This window comes from Aquarana catesbeiana, linkage group LG03, assembly GCF_042186555.1.
Source record: "Aquarana catesbeiana isolate 2022-GZ linkage group LG03, ASM4218655v1, whole genome shotgun sequence".
Classification (NCBI taxonomy): domain Eukaryota; kingdom Metazoa; phylum Chordata; class Amphibia; order Anura; family Ranidae; genus Aquarana; species Aquarana catesbeiana.
In genome coordinates, this window is record NC_133326.1 from 409,584,530 (window position 1) to 409,601,474 (window position 16,945).

Consider the following 16,945-nt stretch of genomic DNA (forward strand, 5'->3'; position numbering starts at 1 on the left):
TTTTCAACATCTCTAAGCTTTTTTTCAGATGCACAAAAATCTAAAGGGCGTTACCCCAAAGTAATTTTCTTTATCGTACATCACAGGACACAGAGCCATAGTAGTTACTATGTGGTCATAGGCCACCTTCAGGTCATGGACACTGGCACACCCCAAGACAGGAAGTCCACTCCCTATATAACCCCTCCCACTACTGGGAGTACCTCAGTTTTTTCGCCAGTGTCTTAGGTGTTGGTCACGAGTAAAGATGTGCTATGCTGAGCTCCACTGGAATGTTCTTTGCTGGGGCAGGCTATGCAATCGGATCCATTCAAAGTGTCTTTTTAGGCCGAATTGAATGGTACCCGGGCCTCGTGGCGAAAGAAACGAGGTTTAGCCCGTAACGCTTCTCTTTTTAGAGAGCTGGACCCCAGGATCCAGTGCTTTAGTTTTTTCAGCCATAAAGTTTTCCTGGCAGGGTGCTTTACGGGTCCAGGAGTGTGGATCCTCTGATAAAAAGGGGCCCCGGTTCCTGAAGGTTTTTTTAATGGAGCCCACCATGAGGGGTGAAGATTGGGTCTGTTGGTTTTACCACAGAATCCCTGCGACGGGAAAGGTAAGTGGAGATTTCTAAGGAATTTTAATTTCTTTATGAATTATCTCCTTTAAAAGTAAATGTTGTTATGCCTAAAAGTCACCACTGGGGGCTGTATAGAGCACGTACCTTGTCATGCTTTCCTCAGATCACTGTGTCAGCTGAAGCTGCAGATCTCCCTCTGGCTAGCAGTCCCAAGCCTCCAGTAAGATGTTGGGGGGATTTTTTTTTTCTAAAAACACGCCCCACCTGGACAGAAGCTCTCCCCCTCTCCCTGGATAGAAAATTTCTAGTGGAAAAAGTACCCTTTTGCCAGTTAGGAAGAGGAGTAAACGTATTTCATTTAAACGAGCTCCTTCTTTGGTGCCAGGGGCATCTGCCTCCAGGCAGTCATGACGGCTTCCGCCATCAAGTTTAAGAGGTAAACCTCAGGGTCTACCCCAGGGACAAAAGAAGTCCTGGGTGAGGAAACCTACAAAACAGAATACTAAAGCCTCCTCATGGAGGGGCGCCCCCGCTCGCTCGAGTGGGGGGGGGGAGACTTTTGCAGTTCTCAAGGGTCTGGCAGGAAGAGTGTCGAGACAGATGGGTGACTTCCTCAATAACTCTAGGGTACAAACTAAAGTTCCGAAAGTCCCCGTCTCCTCGATTTCTTAGATCAACCGTTCCCAGGGATCCAGAGAAAAAGAAGTCTCTCTTTCAAGCATTGAACCATCTTTTGTCTCAAAAAGTGGTCTCAGTGGTCCCCATGGAAGAGCAGGGATTGGGGTTTTTCAAATCTTTTCAGGGTATCAAAACCAAATAGAGATGTCAGACCCATTCTAGATCTCAAAGATCTAAACCGGTTTCTGAACATCCGCTCTTTTCACATGGAGTCAATCCGATCAGTGGTCTCAATCCTACAAGGTGGAGAAGTTCTGGCGTCAATCGACATCAAGGATGCATACCTCCATGTGCCTATTTTTTCCGCTCACCGCATAGCTACGTTTCGAGGTAGAAAATCTTCATTTTCAGTTTGTAGCTCTACCTTTCAGTCTAGCTACTGCACCTCAAGTGTGTTATACCTTGGGCCCTTAATCTGGCTAGAGGATTAACGATTATAGCTTACATAGACGATCTGCTCTTGATAGACCAGTCGGTAGCCCGCTTAGACCAAAGTATGATGATCACCACAGTCAACTACCTGGAATACCTAGGTTGAATTCTTAACCTAAAGAAATCCTCCTTAAAACCATCAAGGGGATTAGAATAATTGGGTCTGATCATAGATACAGCCCAGAAAAGGGTATTCTTGCCCCAGGCGAAGATCAGTGCCATAAAGGAACTGATTCAGGTGGTCAAGGCAAAGAAGAATCCTTCTATTTGACTTTGCATGAGGTGGTTGGGAAAGATGGTGGCTTCATTCGAGGCCGTTCCTTATACTCGGTTTCATTTGAGGCTGCTGCAAAACAGTATCCTATCGGCTTGAAACAAGAATGTCCAAGCTCTAGATTTCCCAATGTGTCTGTCTCCAAGGGTGCACCAGAGCCTCAGATTGTGGTGGTTAACCAAGAATCTGCAGAAGGGAAAATCCTTCCTACCAGTTACCTAGAAGGTGGTAACAACAGATGTCAACCTTTCAGGTTGGGGAGCAGTCTTGGAAGAGGCAACTGTTCAAACGAAATGGTCCAGATCAGAGGTGACCTTGCCCATCAACATTCTAGAGATTCGGGCAGCGCGCTTGGCCCTGAGGGCCTGGACATTCAGGTTACAGAATTGTCCTGTCAGGATCCAATCCGACAAATGCCACAGCAGTGGCCTATATCAATTACCAAGGGAGCACGAGAAGACGTGCGACCCAGAGAGAGGTGAATCATATCCTAACTTGGGCGGAAAACAATGTACCTTGCCTATCGGCAGTCTTCATTCCAGGAATAGAAAATTGGCAGGCGGGCTACTTGAGTCGCCAGCAGTTGTTCCCGGGAGAATGATCCCTTCACCCCGATATCTTCCTGACAATATGCCAAAGATGGGGGATCCCAGACGTAGATCTGTTTGCGTCCAGGTTCAACAAAAGAATCGACAACTTTGTGTTAAGAACAAAGAATCCGCTAGCTTGTGGAACAGATGCCTTGGTGTTCCCGTGGAATCAGTTTTCACTGATTTATGCATTTCCTCCTATTCTGCTGCTTCCACGACTTCTTCGCAGGATCAAGCAGGCTAGGAAGTCGGTGATTCTTGTGGTCCCAGCGTGGCCCAGAAGATCTTGGTATGCAGAGATCATAAGGATGGCGGTAGGGGACCCATGGACCCTACCACCACGTCCAGACCTTCTCTCGCAAGGTCCAGTATTCAATCCTACCTTACAAACGCTAAATTTAACGATTTGGCTATTGAGACCCACATTCTGAAGAAGCGTGGGCTGTCAGGTTCAGTGGTTTCTACCTTGCTTAATGCAAGGAAGCTGGCCTCCAGAATCATATATTATAGAGTCTGGAAGGCATATGTCTCCTGGTGTGAATCCAGGGGTTAGCACCCCAGGAAGTATGTCATAAGTAGAATCCATGACTGCAGATTGGGTTAGAAATGAAGCTGGCCTTAAGTACTATCAAAGGTATTATTTCAACGACCACTTGCTTTGCATTCTTTGGTTCGTAGCTTTATTTCAGGGGGTAACGCAGCTTAATCTTCAGGTTAGGTCACCCCTGAACCCTTGGGACTTGAATTTAGTTCTGTCGAAATTGCAGAAACAGCCTTTTGAGCCGATATGGCATATTCCCTTGGTCCTTTTGACAAGAAAACTAGTTTTTCTGGTAGCCATATCTTCTGCTAGAAGGGTATCAGAGTTGGCTGCTCTTTCTTGTAAAGAGCCATATTTAATTATTCACAAGGAAAAAGTAGTATTTCGTCCTCATCCTAACTTTCTACCAAAGGTAGTGTCAGGTTTTCATCTAAACCAGGATATTGTTCAACTTTTATTTTTTCCAGAACCCGGTTCTACGGAAGAGAAGTCACTACATTCTCTGGAGGTGGTGAGAGCAGTCAAAGTCTACTTGAAGGCAACTGCTCAGATCCGAAAAACGGTTGTTTTGTTTGTGTTACCTGAAGGTCCTAAAAGAGGTCAGGCAGCATCAAAATCTACTATTTATAAATTATTCGGCAAGTAATTGCTCAAGCTTATGGTTTGAAGAGGAAGATTCCACCCTCTCAAATCAAAGGGCACTCCACTAGGGCTGTTAGTGCATCACCAGGCTTTCTTGGCCGAAATCTGCTAGGCCCAGCTATGAGCAAGCATCATTTGATGTGAAACGCGTTAGCGATTTCTTCCTGTCTTGTCTACTTCTTGATGTGACTGTATTTTTAATTTTTATCTATATTTGCAATAAAGATGCCTCATCTACGGAGTGAGGCAGTCCATGATTTTTTTCCTTTTTCTACACACCAGTGCAGAGCCAGCACCTGAGAGTTTGCAGTAGGGCGGGAGAATCAGTTCAGGTGTGGAAGCTTTGAGAGCGGCATTTCCCTTTTGATCCTGCTAGGCCGCAACTTGGTCTTCAGTCTATACATTTACCAGATTCTATCAGGTGGATGTAAAAAGGGCATGAGGATATCGCATTTGGGCATAGTGTGCTGCAGGCAGCAGTATAAGTCCTTTAGTCTCATGGTGCCCTACTTTTGTTGTGTCTCCCTCCCCTCAGTTGGCATTGCTCTGGGACATCCCACATAGTAACTACTATGGCTCTGTGTCCTGTGATGTACGATTAAGAAAATAGGATTTTTATAACAGCTTACCTGTAAAATCCTTTTCTTGGAGTACATCACGGGACACAGAGGCCCCTCCCCTCTTCTAATACACGTATATTGCTTTGCTACAAAAACTTAAGTACTCCCAGTAGTGGGAGGGGTTATATAGGGAGTGGACTTCCTGTCTTATTGTGTGCCAGTGTCCATCACCTGAAGGTGGCCTATAACCAACTACTATGGCTCTGTGTCCCGTGATGTACTCCAAGAAAAGGATTTTACAGGTAAGCTGGTTTAAAAATCCTATTTTTATTGTTTTGCCCTTTTTTGGTTTCATTTTACTATGGAATGACTAAAGGAATTCCAACTTTAAAAAGCCAAGCAATTTGCTAGGAAACTGCCATATCCTGAAAACGAACCGGAAATGGCTTTTTACCCCTTTTTCATTACTTTTTTGCATTGTAAGCATTGTTGCATCTACAAGGAGGCCTTCAAAAAGATTCTGCATTTTTATATTTTCGTTGGAAGCAGTGAGGGCAGGAGGAAAAGTAATTGGTTGTGTCAGAGTGTCATGTGATTAGTCTGTCTTTTGGAGCCAATTTTGACACCTTTTCTGCATCACTAAGCCTTTCTCAGATGTACAGAAATTTAAAGGGGCATTACCCCACCTGTCCTATAGATGCCTACCCCTCTGTTTTAAGTAGGTCCTCTTACATAGGTTGAAAAAAAAAAAAGACTATTCCATCTAGTTTAACCACTTGCTTCCCAAGTCTATTTCAACACTTCTCTCCTACATGTTATTGCTAGAAAATGACTTAGAACCCTGAAACATAGTTTTTTTAAGAAGAGGCCCTAGTGCAGTGATGGTGAACCTTGGCACCCCAGATGTTTTGGAACTACATTTCCCATGGTGCTCAACTACACTGCAGAGTGCATGAGCATCATGGGAAATGTAGTTCCAAAACATCTGGGGTGCCAAGGTTCACCATCACTGCCCTAGAAAATATGCACGATATTTATGCACCGTTTTTTTAAAACACAAATTTTGGGGAAAAAATACACTTTAACAAGTTTTAAATGCATGCAAACACAATATAATACCCATAAAAGATGATGTTACACCGAATAAATCGATACCTAACATGTCATACTTTAAAATTGCAGATGGCTGTGGAACAGCGCCAAACTACGGTACCTATAAATGCCTTTACAGGTTACCAGTTTAGAGTTCCAGAGGAGGGCTCATGCTAGAATTATGGATTTTAAGCTGATGTTCTGGCCAATACCTCACATGTGGTGCAATCGCTGTTTATGTACGTGTGCAGGACCAATGCGCGCGTTCGGCGGCACTTTACTTTAAGTAAAGGCTTGCACTTTCAAGGCGGGCTGCGTTAATCTATAGACACAAACACATCGTGGTGTGGCCCTGCCCCCTCCTCACAGGAGTTGATTGACAGCAGCAGGAGCCAATGGCTCCAGCTGCTTCATCTGAGTCCTGTGAATACAGGAACAGAAAGCAACACTGTTGCAGACAGGCACAGCGCTGGATCGAAAGAGGAGCTAGGTAAGTATTCAAGGGAGGGCTGGGGGAGTCGATCTTGGAGGTTTTTTTTTACCTTAATGCAAAGAATGCAAAAAACCTTATGCCTTTAGAACTACTTTAAGGATGGAAGCCTTGTAACTCTACAGAAAGGCTGAGGGGAAAAAAAAGACAAATCTTCTCATCTTAGCTCCCTCAGACAGAGGTATTAATAGTAAATCTGATTGTTTTATTTGATTGGCTGACTTACAACCAATAACAACATAATAATGTGCATTTTCTACCTATGGAAGAATCTTAAAAGCGGAGTTCCACCCATTTTTGTGTTTATCAAAAGTCAGCAGCTACAAAAAGTGTAGCTGCTAACTTTTAATAAACAGACACTCGCCTGTCCCATGGTCCAGCGATGCAGCCGCCTGAAGCCTCGCTTCTCTCCTCTCTGCCGGCATTTCAAGTGTGGGCATCCGGCTGTGACAGCTTGCGGCTTCTCCGCGGCCAGGTGCGCACTAAGCATGCGCGTGTCGCGCTGCACGTTCTGAATGGCCGGGCAATCTTCTGGGACCTGTAACGTCTCCCAGAAAATTGCAGGGAGGGAGGGGGGAGATGAGAACTTCCACTCGGTGCCATGAGTGGAAGTGGGAGCTGGGTACCTGTCAAAACTAGGTACCCACTCCCCCCCGCCCCAAAAAAAAAAAAAAAAAAATGACATGCCAAATGTGGCATGTCAGTCAGGGGGTCAGGAGTCCTTAAAGCAGAAGTTCCACTTTGGGGTAGAACTCGGCTTTAACTCAAATGTACTTTTCAGTATTACACATTTAAAGAAAAAAGGGAGATTACATTTAAAAGTTAATGGGAAGTATTTAAATAATAAAAGAAGGCTTATCAACAAAAGAAATTTATATATAGTTTTTATTTCTGGTATCAAAGGATGAATTATATCAAATATGATCTGCATATTTTTAAAAAGCTGAAAATCCACAAAGGCACATTTCTTGACACATGTTACGAATGTAGGTTTAGTTTCAATTTCATTGCAAAACTGTGCAACGTAAGGTACAGAAAATGTAAGATATTGGAGTTATATTATTGACATACACAAAATAGGCTGTAATGGCTTTGTCATTGATTGCTTGCAAGTATGGCATTTGATTTTTCTTATGAAGGCAGTACCAGAAAAATATACATTTAGATAATATTTCTAACAAGTAAATAGTAGTAGAACTTGTAGAAAACAGACTTCCTTTTCTTCTGTAGTTTCATAAAAAGCATTTGAGATCAAGAACAATTTGAGGAACATCTCTGCAGCAGTAAGTTATGGCAGATATCACACACACGTACAGGCTTCGGGTATGATGGCAGTGAAAGTTCATTACTTGAGCATGTATTGCAAAAGATATCTCCACAGTTTCGACAATGATGCTACAAAACAAAGAAAGCAATGTTTATGAATCAAATATACTTATAAAATACGCCCAATCCTTAAATGGCTATTTCAGAATTGGGTGATTTATTGAGGTGTTCGTGTAATTAGTCATGTGGATATTATTTATCAAAAGAGATTGTAAACCTCCCTGTGTAAGTTGTGCCTAGAATAAGGCTTACCTATGGGTGCTGTAAATATCTCTTAAACATGCCTAGTTTAGAAGGTATTTACTGTATACCATGCTGCTGATGTCATCAGCACATGCGCTTGGGCGGCCGTTGCTTCAGGAGCGTGGGCCGTGACCGACGGCGGGAGTGACGTAACGTGGCTTTGGCCAATCACAGTCCATGGCCCCAGAAGGAAGTTGGGCAAAGACGGATGAGGCCTGCAGCGGGGACGACGAGGGCTTCGTTTGCAGTCAAGTGTCACATAATGTGCTAGTATGCGATGCATACTAGCACATTATGCCTTTACTTTGCAGGGAAGAAGAAAAACCCACCAGTGTTTACGTCCTCTTTAACCACTTAAGCCCCGGACCATTTGGCTGGCCAAAGACCAGAGCACTTTTTGCGATTCGGCACTGCGTCGCTTTAACTGACAATTGCGCGGTCATGCGACGTGGCTCCTAAACAAAATTGACGTCCTTTTTTTCCCACAATGAGCTTTCTTTTGGTGGTATTTGATCACCTCTGCGGTTTTTATTTTTTGCGCTATAAACAAAAAAAGAGCGACAATTTTGAAAAAAAAGCTATATTTTTTACTTTTTGCTATAATAAATATCCCCCAAAAATATATTAAAAAAAACTGTTTTTTTCCTGTTTAGGCAAATACGTATTCTACATATTTTTGGTAAAAAAATTCACAATAAGCATTTATTGATTGATTTGCGCAAAAGTTATAGAGTCTACAAAATAGGGGATAGTTTTATGGCATTTTTATTAATTTTTTTTTTTTTTACTAGTAATGGCGGCGATCAGTGATTTTTATCGTCACTGCGACATTATGGCAGACAGATCGGACACTTTTGGCGCTATTTTGGGACCATTCACATTTATACAGTGATCAGCGCGATTAAAAATGCATTGATTACTGTGTAAATGTGACTGGCAGTGAAGGGGTTAACCACTAGGTGGCACTGTAGGGGTTAAGTGTGTCCTAGGGAGTGATTCTAACTGTGGGAGGGATGGGCTATGTGTGACACGATTACAGGGAGCTGTGATCAGTGTCATAAGGCAGAACAGGGAAATGCTTGTTTACATTAGCATTTCCCCGTTCTTCCTCTCTGAGAAGATCGCGGGTATCCCTGCGGACACAGAGTCCGCGGGACCCGCGATCACACTCACGGAGCTCCCGGCGGGCGCGCGTGCCCGCAAGCCGCCTCTTGAAGGGCAACGTACAGGTACGTTAATCTGCCTGTACGTGACCTTCTGCCACAGTATATCTGCGTGAGGCAGTCGGGACATGGTTAAGGGTTTCAAAAACACATATCATGGGATAGTAATAACATATTAGTTGTACCAGAGCAACAGATGTTTTTGATAAGCCTTGTAGGATGTTCCCTAATGGGCTTCACAAACAAAAATAATGTTACAGATGTATGGATATTATATAACATTGCAATTGAATATATAGGCTATGATATACAGTGGGGACGGAAAGCATTCAGACACCCTTAAATTTTTCACTCTGTTATATTGCAGCCATTTGCTAAAATCATTTAAGTTCATTTTTTTTTCCTCAATGTACACACAGCACCCCATATTGACAGAAAAACACAGAATTGTTGACATTTTTGCAGATTTATTAAAAAAGAAAAACTGAAATATCACATGGACCCTTTGCTGTGACACTCATATATTTAACTCAGGTGCTGTCCATTTCTTCTGATCATCCTTGAGATGGTTCTACACCTTCATTTGAGTCCAGCTGTGTTTGATTATACTGATTGGACTTGATTAGGAAAGCCACACACCTGTCTATATAAGACCTTACAGCTCACAGTGCATGTCAGAGCAAATGAGAATCATGAGGTCAAAAGGAACTGCCTGAAGAGCTCAGAGACAGAATTGTGGCAAGGCACAGATCTGGCCAAGGTTACAAAAAAATTCTGCTGCACTTAAGGTTCCTAAGAGCACAGTGGCCTCCATAATCCTTAAATTGAAGATGTCTGGGATGACGAGAACCCTTCCTAGAGCTGGCTGTCCAGCCAAACAGCTATCGGGGGAGAAGAGACTTGGTGAGGATGGTAAAGAAGAACCCAAAGATCACTGTGGCTGAGCTCCAGAGATGCAGTCGGGAGATGGGAGAAAGTTGTAGAAAGTCAACCATCACTGCAGCCCTCCACCAGTCTGGGCTTTATGGCAGACTGGCCTGACGGAAGCCTCTCCTCAGTGCAAGATACATGAAAGCCTGCATGGAGTTTGCTAAAAAAAAAACACCTGAAGGACTCCAAGATGGTGAGAAAGAAGATTCTCTGGTCTGATGAGACTAAGATAGAACTTTTTGGCCTAAATTCTAAGCGGTATGTGTGGAGAAAACCAGGCATTGCTCATCACCTGTCCAATACAGTCCCAACAGTGAAGCATGGTGGTGGCAGCATCATGCTGTGGGGGTGTTTTTCAACTGCAGGGACAGGACGACTGGTTGCAATCAAGGGAAAGATGAATGCGGCCAAGTACAGGGATATCCTGGACGAAAACCTTCTCCAGACTTCTCAGGACCTCAGACTGGGCCGAAGGTTTATCTTCCAACAAGACAATGACCCTAAGCACACAGCTAAAATAATGGAGTGGCTTCACAACAACTCCGTGACTCTTCTTGAATGGCCCAGCCAGAGCCCTGACTTAAACCCAATTGAGCATCTCTGGAGAGACCTAAAAATGGCTGTCCACCAATGTTTACCATCCAACCTGACAGAACTGGAGAGGATCTGCAAAAAGGAATGGCAGAGGATCCCCAAATCCAGGTGTGAAAAACTTGTTGCATCTTTCCCAAAAAGACTCATGGCTGTATTAGATCAAAAGGGTGCTTCTACTAAATACTGAGCAAAGGGTCTGAATACTTAGGACCATGTGATATTTCAGTTTTTCTTTTTTAATAAATCTGCAAAAATGTCAACAATTCTGTGTTTTTCTGTCAATATGGGGTGCTGTGTGTACATTAATGAGGAAAAAAAATGAACTTAAATGATTTTAGCAAATGGCTGCAATATAACAAAGAGTGAAAAATTTAAGGGGGGTCTGAATACTTTCCGTCCCCACTGTAATGTCAACATTACAGTACATGACTCATCAAAGATGGCTGTATAAGTATGACACAGCTGTGGTGTTACACCTTCAAACCCCACACTGGAAAGCCACGAAGAATGATACCATATGTCTGTGTATGACATGCCACCAGCTTCCTGTAGCTCACTGCATGCTGTTAGTGTATTATGTGACACATCATAATCATTTAAACTAATTGTTACCATGCTCTAACGAGCAGGGATCTCTGATTCCTCCTGTATTGAATTGTAACTGTACTGTCTGCCCTCATGTTGTAATACGCTGTGCAAACTGTTGGCGCTATATAAATCCTGTATACTACTTTTAAAAAGCAGGAGGCTAACTGCTCCCTATAAATGGTTCACTCCCAAACCTCAGAACAGCAGGCAACCTCATCACCGGGAACACTGGGCTCCATTCACCAAGCGGTATCTTATCACATCTGAGTATGCCGTAAGATACCACACAGCTTTTTACAAAAAAAAAAAAAAGGTATTTTTTATTCACCAAGAAACGCAACTAAAATACCACATGCGGTATTTTATAAAGTGATGCGGTATTTTAGTAGTGAAACCTTGTGTTAATGCCAGCGTCCTTAACCACTTCAGCCCCGGAAGATTTGTCTGCTCAATGACCAGAGCATTTTTTGCGATATGGCACTGTGTCGCTTTAACTGACAATTGCGCGGTCATGCGATGCTGTACCCATACGAAATTGAGGTCCCTTTTTACCCACATAGAGCTTTCTTTTGGTGGTATTTGATCATCTCTGTGGTTTTAATTTTTTGCGCTATAAACAAAAAAGGGCCACAGTTTTGAAAAAAAAAAAAAAAACAATATTTTGTACTTTTAGCTATAATAAATATCCCCAATTTTTTTTAAAAAAGCGAATTTTTTTCTCAGTTTAGGCCGATATGTATTCTTCTACATATTTTTGGTAATAAAAATCGCAATAAGCGTATATTGATTGGTTTGTGCAAACGTTATAGCGTCTACAAAATAGGGGATAGCTATATGGCATTTTTATTATTATTTTCTTTTTACTAGTAATGGTGGAACTGCGACATTATGATGGACACATCGGACACTTTTGACACATTTTTGGGATGACTGACAATTATACAGCGATCAGTGCTATAAAAATGCACTGATTACTGTATAAATGTCACTGGCAGGGAAGGGGTTAACACTAGGGGGCGATCAAGGGGTTAACTGTGTTCCCTGACTGTGTGTTCTAACTGTGGGGGGAGGGGACTGACTATAGAAGATGACAGATCCTGGTCCCTAGCCATTAGGAACTCACGATCTGCATCTCCTCTCCTCACGGAACACAACAGGGTTTACTTTCTCTTTAAGAACAAAAGACAAGACCAAGGAACAACTGTGACAGGTAGCTGTGCAAAGCGAGAATGAGGTGCTCCCTCATTTTTATTAGTTGCTGGGTACCTATTTTAATTCCCCATTTTTTCCAGTTTTTGTTTGCCAAGGTCCCACCCTCCTGTAGGAGGCAGTAAAATTAGAAAACGTTTTATTTAGACAACCTCAAAGAATGAGAATAAGATTACCATTTATCTTTATGAACAATATTCAAAACCAGTTTTTATGTTTGCTTTGAATAGTCACCTTTCGTCTTGAAATGGAAAATTCTTTTTTACATTGCTTACAACCCGATGCTTCATCATCCTTCAGCCATGTATGACCCTAAAAAATAAAAAGATTGTGAATCAGATATGTCAAATCAGTAAACAAATAAGTTTATCTTCAATCACGGTATCATTATATGGTTACCCTTGCCTTTATTCTTTTCTTTTTTTTTTTTTTTTTTAATTATAGAGATGGGCAGTGTAGATTCTGATTTATAGAGTCAAGTCTGCTATACATGGCTCGAATTTCAGGCAATTCCTGTCAGCACCATCTGGCTCGACAAAGGTCAACTTTTGTCAAAGGAGCTGGGTGGAGAATTGTCAGCTGAACAGTGGCAGCATCTAGGTGTTGGCTGTGAGAATATAACAGACAGCAGGGGAGATTCATCCATTTGTGTGGTTTATGTGGATGGAGAAATCTATGTGTGTATGGACAGCTTAAGTTGGTTGACTGGTTTTAGAAAATATATCTCTCTAATCACAATAATTATCTTCATTGGACAGCTAAAAAAAAATAATAGTTAAGGACATTGGTATGTTTACAATGAACAGAAGTTTAACCCTTCACAAACTTTTCAGTTTTGGTCCAAAAGGGCAAAGCAAAACGTTCAACTACTGCTGCAAATCTTGCCACACATAGTGGAAACATTCTTCTTGAAAGCCTAAGGCCAATGGGATCCTGTAATAATAACTGAGCATTATGTTATAGTTTTTGAAAGTCGATGTCTACTATATATAGTAAGTATCCCTTAAAGTGAGTGAAAAAAGTATTTAATCCCCTGCTGATTTTGTACATTTGCCCACTGACAAAATGATCAGTCTATAATTTTAATGGTAGGTTTATTTTAACAGTGAGAGACAGAATAACAACACAAAAATCTAGAAAAACATTTTTCCTCTACATTATCTTATGTGTACGCTTGTAACCGCGATAAATTGCGTTTATGTGCATTTGTGTTCATAAGCGTTTTTAAAGGGGAAACATATTCTGATCACTTTTGAAAATATAAAATGTTCAAAAAACACAAAATTTCACCACATGCTGTCGCCTGCATCAATGGAGAGGACCAGAGTTCAGTATCGACGAACTCTGGTCCTCTCACGCAATTTTCTATGTCTTTACAGAATGTCGGCAATAGTTATTAATTTACTTGTTTTTCATGCATTGTGGGCATTTGGGAGGGTCTCCTGAGGTTACCTTAAAAAAACACTTCTAACTTCAAATGCATAACTGCTGCTAAACTCACATAAACGTGGTATGTAAAAGCTGTAAAACTGATGTTTTTCACGGTTGGTTTCCAGCTGTCAAGTTTCCAGCATTCAGAAAAGGCTTTCAACTGCCCTGCATACATGAGCCCTAAGTGATTCTTGCAAAGGTATCTTATTTACTGCACCTATTACATCATCAGTCCTTGCTTCCCCCAACAATTTTTTAGATGATCCTTTACACTGGATACCTTTACAATAAAAATATAAAATAATGATCTAGAAATTAACATTAAAATCCCAGGTAGCACAAAATAGGAGAGGACTGAAAAAGTTCTTGGGTTTTATAGTTCTAAATCGCATGACATATTTATAGGAATTACATTTTTTGAATTCCTTCCAAAATAAATGCAGCATTTGACACAAAGATAATAAATATGTGGATATGTAAGAGAATATTTATTGCTTGGCAGAGTATGTTTGTATTGCAGGAGCATTTTCTCCATTTCAGGTCAGCCACCCTGGAACTCCTCTTCAACATCTCTGTATGTATGTTAAGTGTGTAAAGTTTGACAAATAAAATAAGTGCAACTGAGTCAAGTTTGATAATACATCTCTGGCTAGAGGGTAAAGAAAATAAAAATTGGAAAATGAATCCTAGAGGAAAAAAATACCATTTGCATAACACTGAAACCAGAAAGTAAAAATGTACTGCCCTCTTACCATACCTTAAGAGCTTTGTTAACCTCTTTGATGTCTTCCATCTTTAATTTTGACCTATGGAAAACACAAAACTAATAAGTAAATGTTCTTTAAAGCTTTTGGCTATACATACACTTTATCTGAATACTGCCCATTAGGGCTTGTTCACACCAAGTTCTCTGGGACTGTGCTGGACAAGCTTGCCCCACGCAATTCCATTTGTGGCCCCAGTGGTATGCGCTAAAAAAAAAAAAAAAAAGCACTGGATGCAGCTTGGCATGGGGAACACACACAGTACACACTGACAGTTTTCTATTGTTCAATCCAGCTAGCAAAAAAACCCCAAAAAATAAAAACAACTGAGGAGCTCACTGTACTGTGCGATGTTAGTACAGCGATCTCCCCGCTAAGCTATTGTGTTCTGATAGGAAGACTCCCCAGTCCCTGCTCGTAGCCATTGGCGCTGATCAGATGTTGATTGGCTGCTGTTTCTCCAGCATGCCCGTTTGATATAAGCCAAACAGGCTGTTGTACACACTGGCCGAGTGTTGCCCGGTTTCTGTTGAACCGCCTGATATTCTGCACGTATGTACCAGGCTTTAGTATTGGGTCACTTGGGACGCAGATGTGGACTCTTCAGCCATAGGGATACAGTGAATGTTTCGAGACCAATGAAACTGGTTGTAAAGTTAAGATTTTTTTTTTTTATCATTCTATGCATTAAGATAAAAAAAAAAAAAAAAAAAAACAACTTCTTGTATGCAGCAGCCCCCTGCCCCCAATACTTATCTGAGCCCATCTCGATCCAGCAACGTTGCAGGAGAGTCTTGGCTGCCTGGGACTCTCCCTCCTCATTGGCTGAGATAGCAGCACGGCACCATTGGCTCCCGCTGCTGTCAATCAAAGAAAGCCAATAAGGAGAGAGGGGGCGGGGCCAAACCAGGACTTCATGTCTAAATGGACACACAGAGCGGCGCCTCGGCTCGGGTGTCCCCATAGCAAGCTGCTTGCTCTGGGGCCAATTGACAGGAGGGAGGGCCAGAACAGCCGGCGAGGGACCCAAGAAGAGGAGGATTAGGGCTGCTCTGTGCAAAAGCACTGCACAGAGCAGGTAAGTATAACATATTTATTATTTTTAAGTGAAAGGAACAGACTTTAGTATCACTTTAACTATGAAATTGCATCCTCACCTGCCTATAGTTCACTGGCTGGATTAGTGGTCACAGATTATCAAAGTTATGGAGTAATCCATTTCCTTGACCTGTGACAGCTAAAATACATCTAACTGAGCCAGTGGTATTAAATAAGTTATACTTGATCAATGGTGCCTTAACACTTCTCGTCTCCCTTTGCAGTCCCCCGAAAGGGAGAGTTTTGGCCTTTGGCTTGCAGAACCAATAACTGCAAATGTGGCTTATGTTTGCACTGTATTAACTCTGTCTTTCTGATGAAGCTGAGAACAAAATGCATTAATTGATTGCAAATCTGGAACACAATATATTAAATCGAGGATGGTTATTGTGTAATCTATATCTGTATGAATAACATGAACTATAAATACATTGTATAGTGAGAGGTAGTGCTCTGAGGCAGTGGTGCAATTAACAGCCAATTAGACATGACTGTTTACCACAATCAATGTGCAAAATATATTTTATCAACACATGAGATTGCCTGATGATTTTTTTAAATATTTGTATAAAACTATAGTTTTTAAGGACATTAGGTCCCATTGCAAACTTTTGTTGTCTTTAAATTTTGTTCTACATTAAAATTGCAAATCAGCCTCTTCTGGGTCCTTCCCCAGTAACACGACACAGCTAACATGCAGATTAATCTTTCCTCTGTATCCCTCCTCCAGCACATACACTCCAGCTTCTCCCATTAAAAAGGTTCCTCAGTCTGCAGTCACACTCCATACATACTGCAGAAATACAGTTTCTCATTGCTTCCCACTGTGTAGTTCGAGATTTTTTTGTGCACTGCTATGGAACACTCCCCAGTATCCATACCAGCGTTCTCTAGCCTGTTTTACTCCAGCAGAGTAAGAGCACTAACCCAACAGTGACCAGTCTGCAATGTATGTGCATTGACCAGTGACCAGCCTGCAATGTATGTGCATTAACCAGTGACCAGTCTGCAATGTATGTGCATTAACCAGTGACCAGTCTGCAATGTATGTGCATTAACCAGTGACCAGTCTGCAATGTATGTGCATTAACCAGTGACCAGTCTGCAATGTATGTGCATTAACCAGTGACCAGCCTGCAATGTATGCGCATTGACCAGTCTGCAATGTATGTGCATTAACCAGTGACCAGTCTGCAATGTATGTGCATTGACCAGTGACCAGCCTGCAATGTATGTGCATTGACCAGTGACCAGCCTGCAATGTATGTGCATTGACCAGTGACCAGCCTGCAATGTATGTGCATTGACCAGTGACCAGCCTGCAATGTATGTGCATTGAACAGTGACCAGCCTGCAATGTATGTGCATTGACCAGTGACCAGCCTGCAATGTATGTGCATTGAACAGTGACCAGCCTGCAATGTATGTGCATTGACCAGTGACCAGTCTGCAATGTATGTGCATTAACCAGTGACCAGTCGGCAATGTATGTGCATTAACCAGTGACCAGTCGGCAATGTATGTGCGTTGACCAGTGACCAGCCTGCAATGTATGTGCATTGACCAGTGACCAGCCTGCAATGTATGTGCATTGACCAGTGACCAGCCTGCAATGTATGTGCATTGACCAGTGACCAGCCTGCAATGTATGTGCATTGACCAGTGACCAGCCTGCAATGTATGTGCATTGACCAGTGACCAGCCTGCAATGTATGTGCATTGACCAGTGACCAGCCTGCAA

General features: G+C 42.1%; 1 protein-coding gene across 3 annotated transcripts in view; it reads right to left on the reverse strand.

Annotated features, from left to right (window-relative positions):
• Window positions 1-6,725: 6,725 nt before the first annotated feature.
• The window catches only part of RUFY1 (RUN and FYVE domain containing 1), a 288,027-nt gene continuing 277,807 nt past the window's right edge, over window positions 6,726-16,945 (reverse strand). For all 3 annotated transcript variants that reach the window (XM_073620729.1, XM_073620730.1, XM_073620727.1), the window contains 3 exons: window positions 14,100-14,148; window positions 12,146-12,223; window positions 6,726-7,253 (listed from right to left, as the gene is read on the reverse strand). In XM_073620729.1, the coding sequence (XP_073476830.1) occupies window positions 7,110-7,253; window positions 12,146-12,223; window positions 14,100-14,148 (271 nt within the window). In that variant the 3' untranslated portion in view covers window positions 6,726-7,109. The remainder of the gene's footprint in view (window positions 7,254-12,145; window positions 12,224-14,099; window positions 14,149-16,945) is intronic.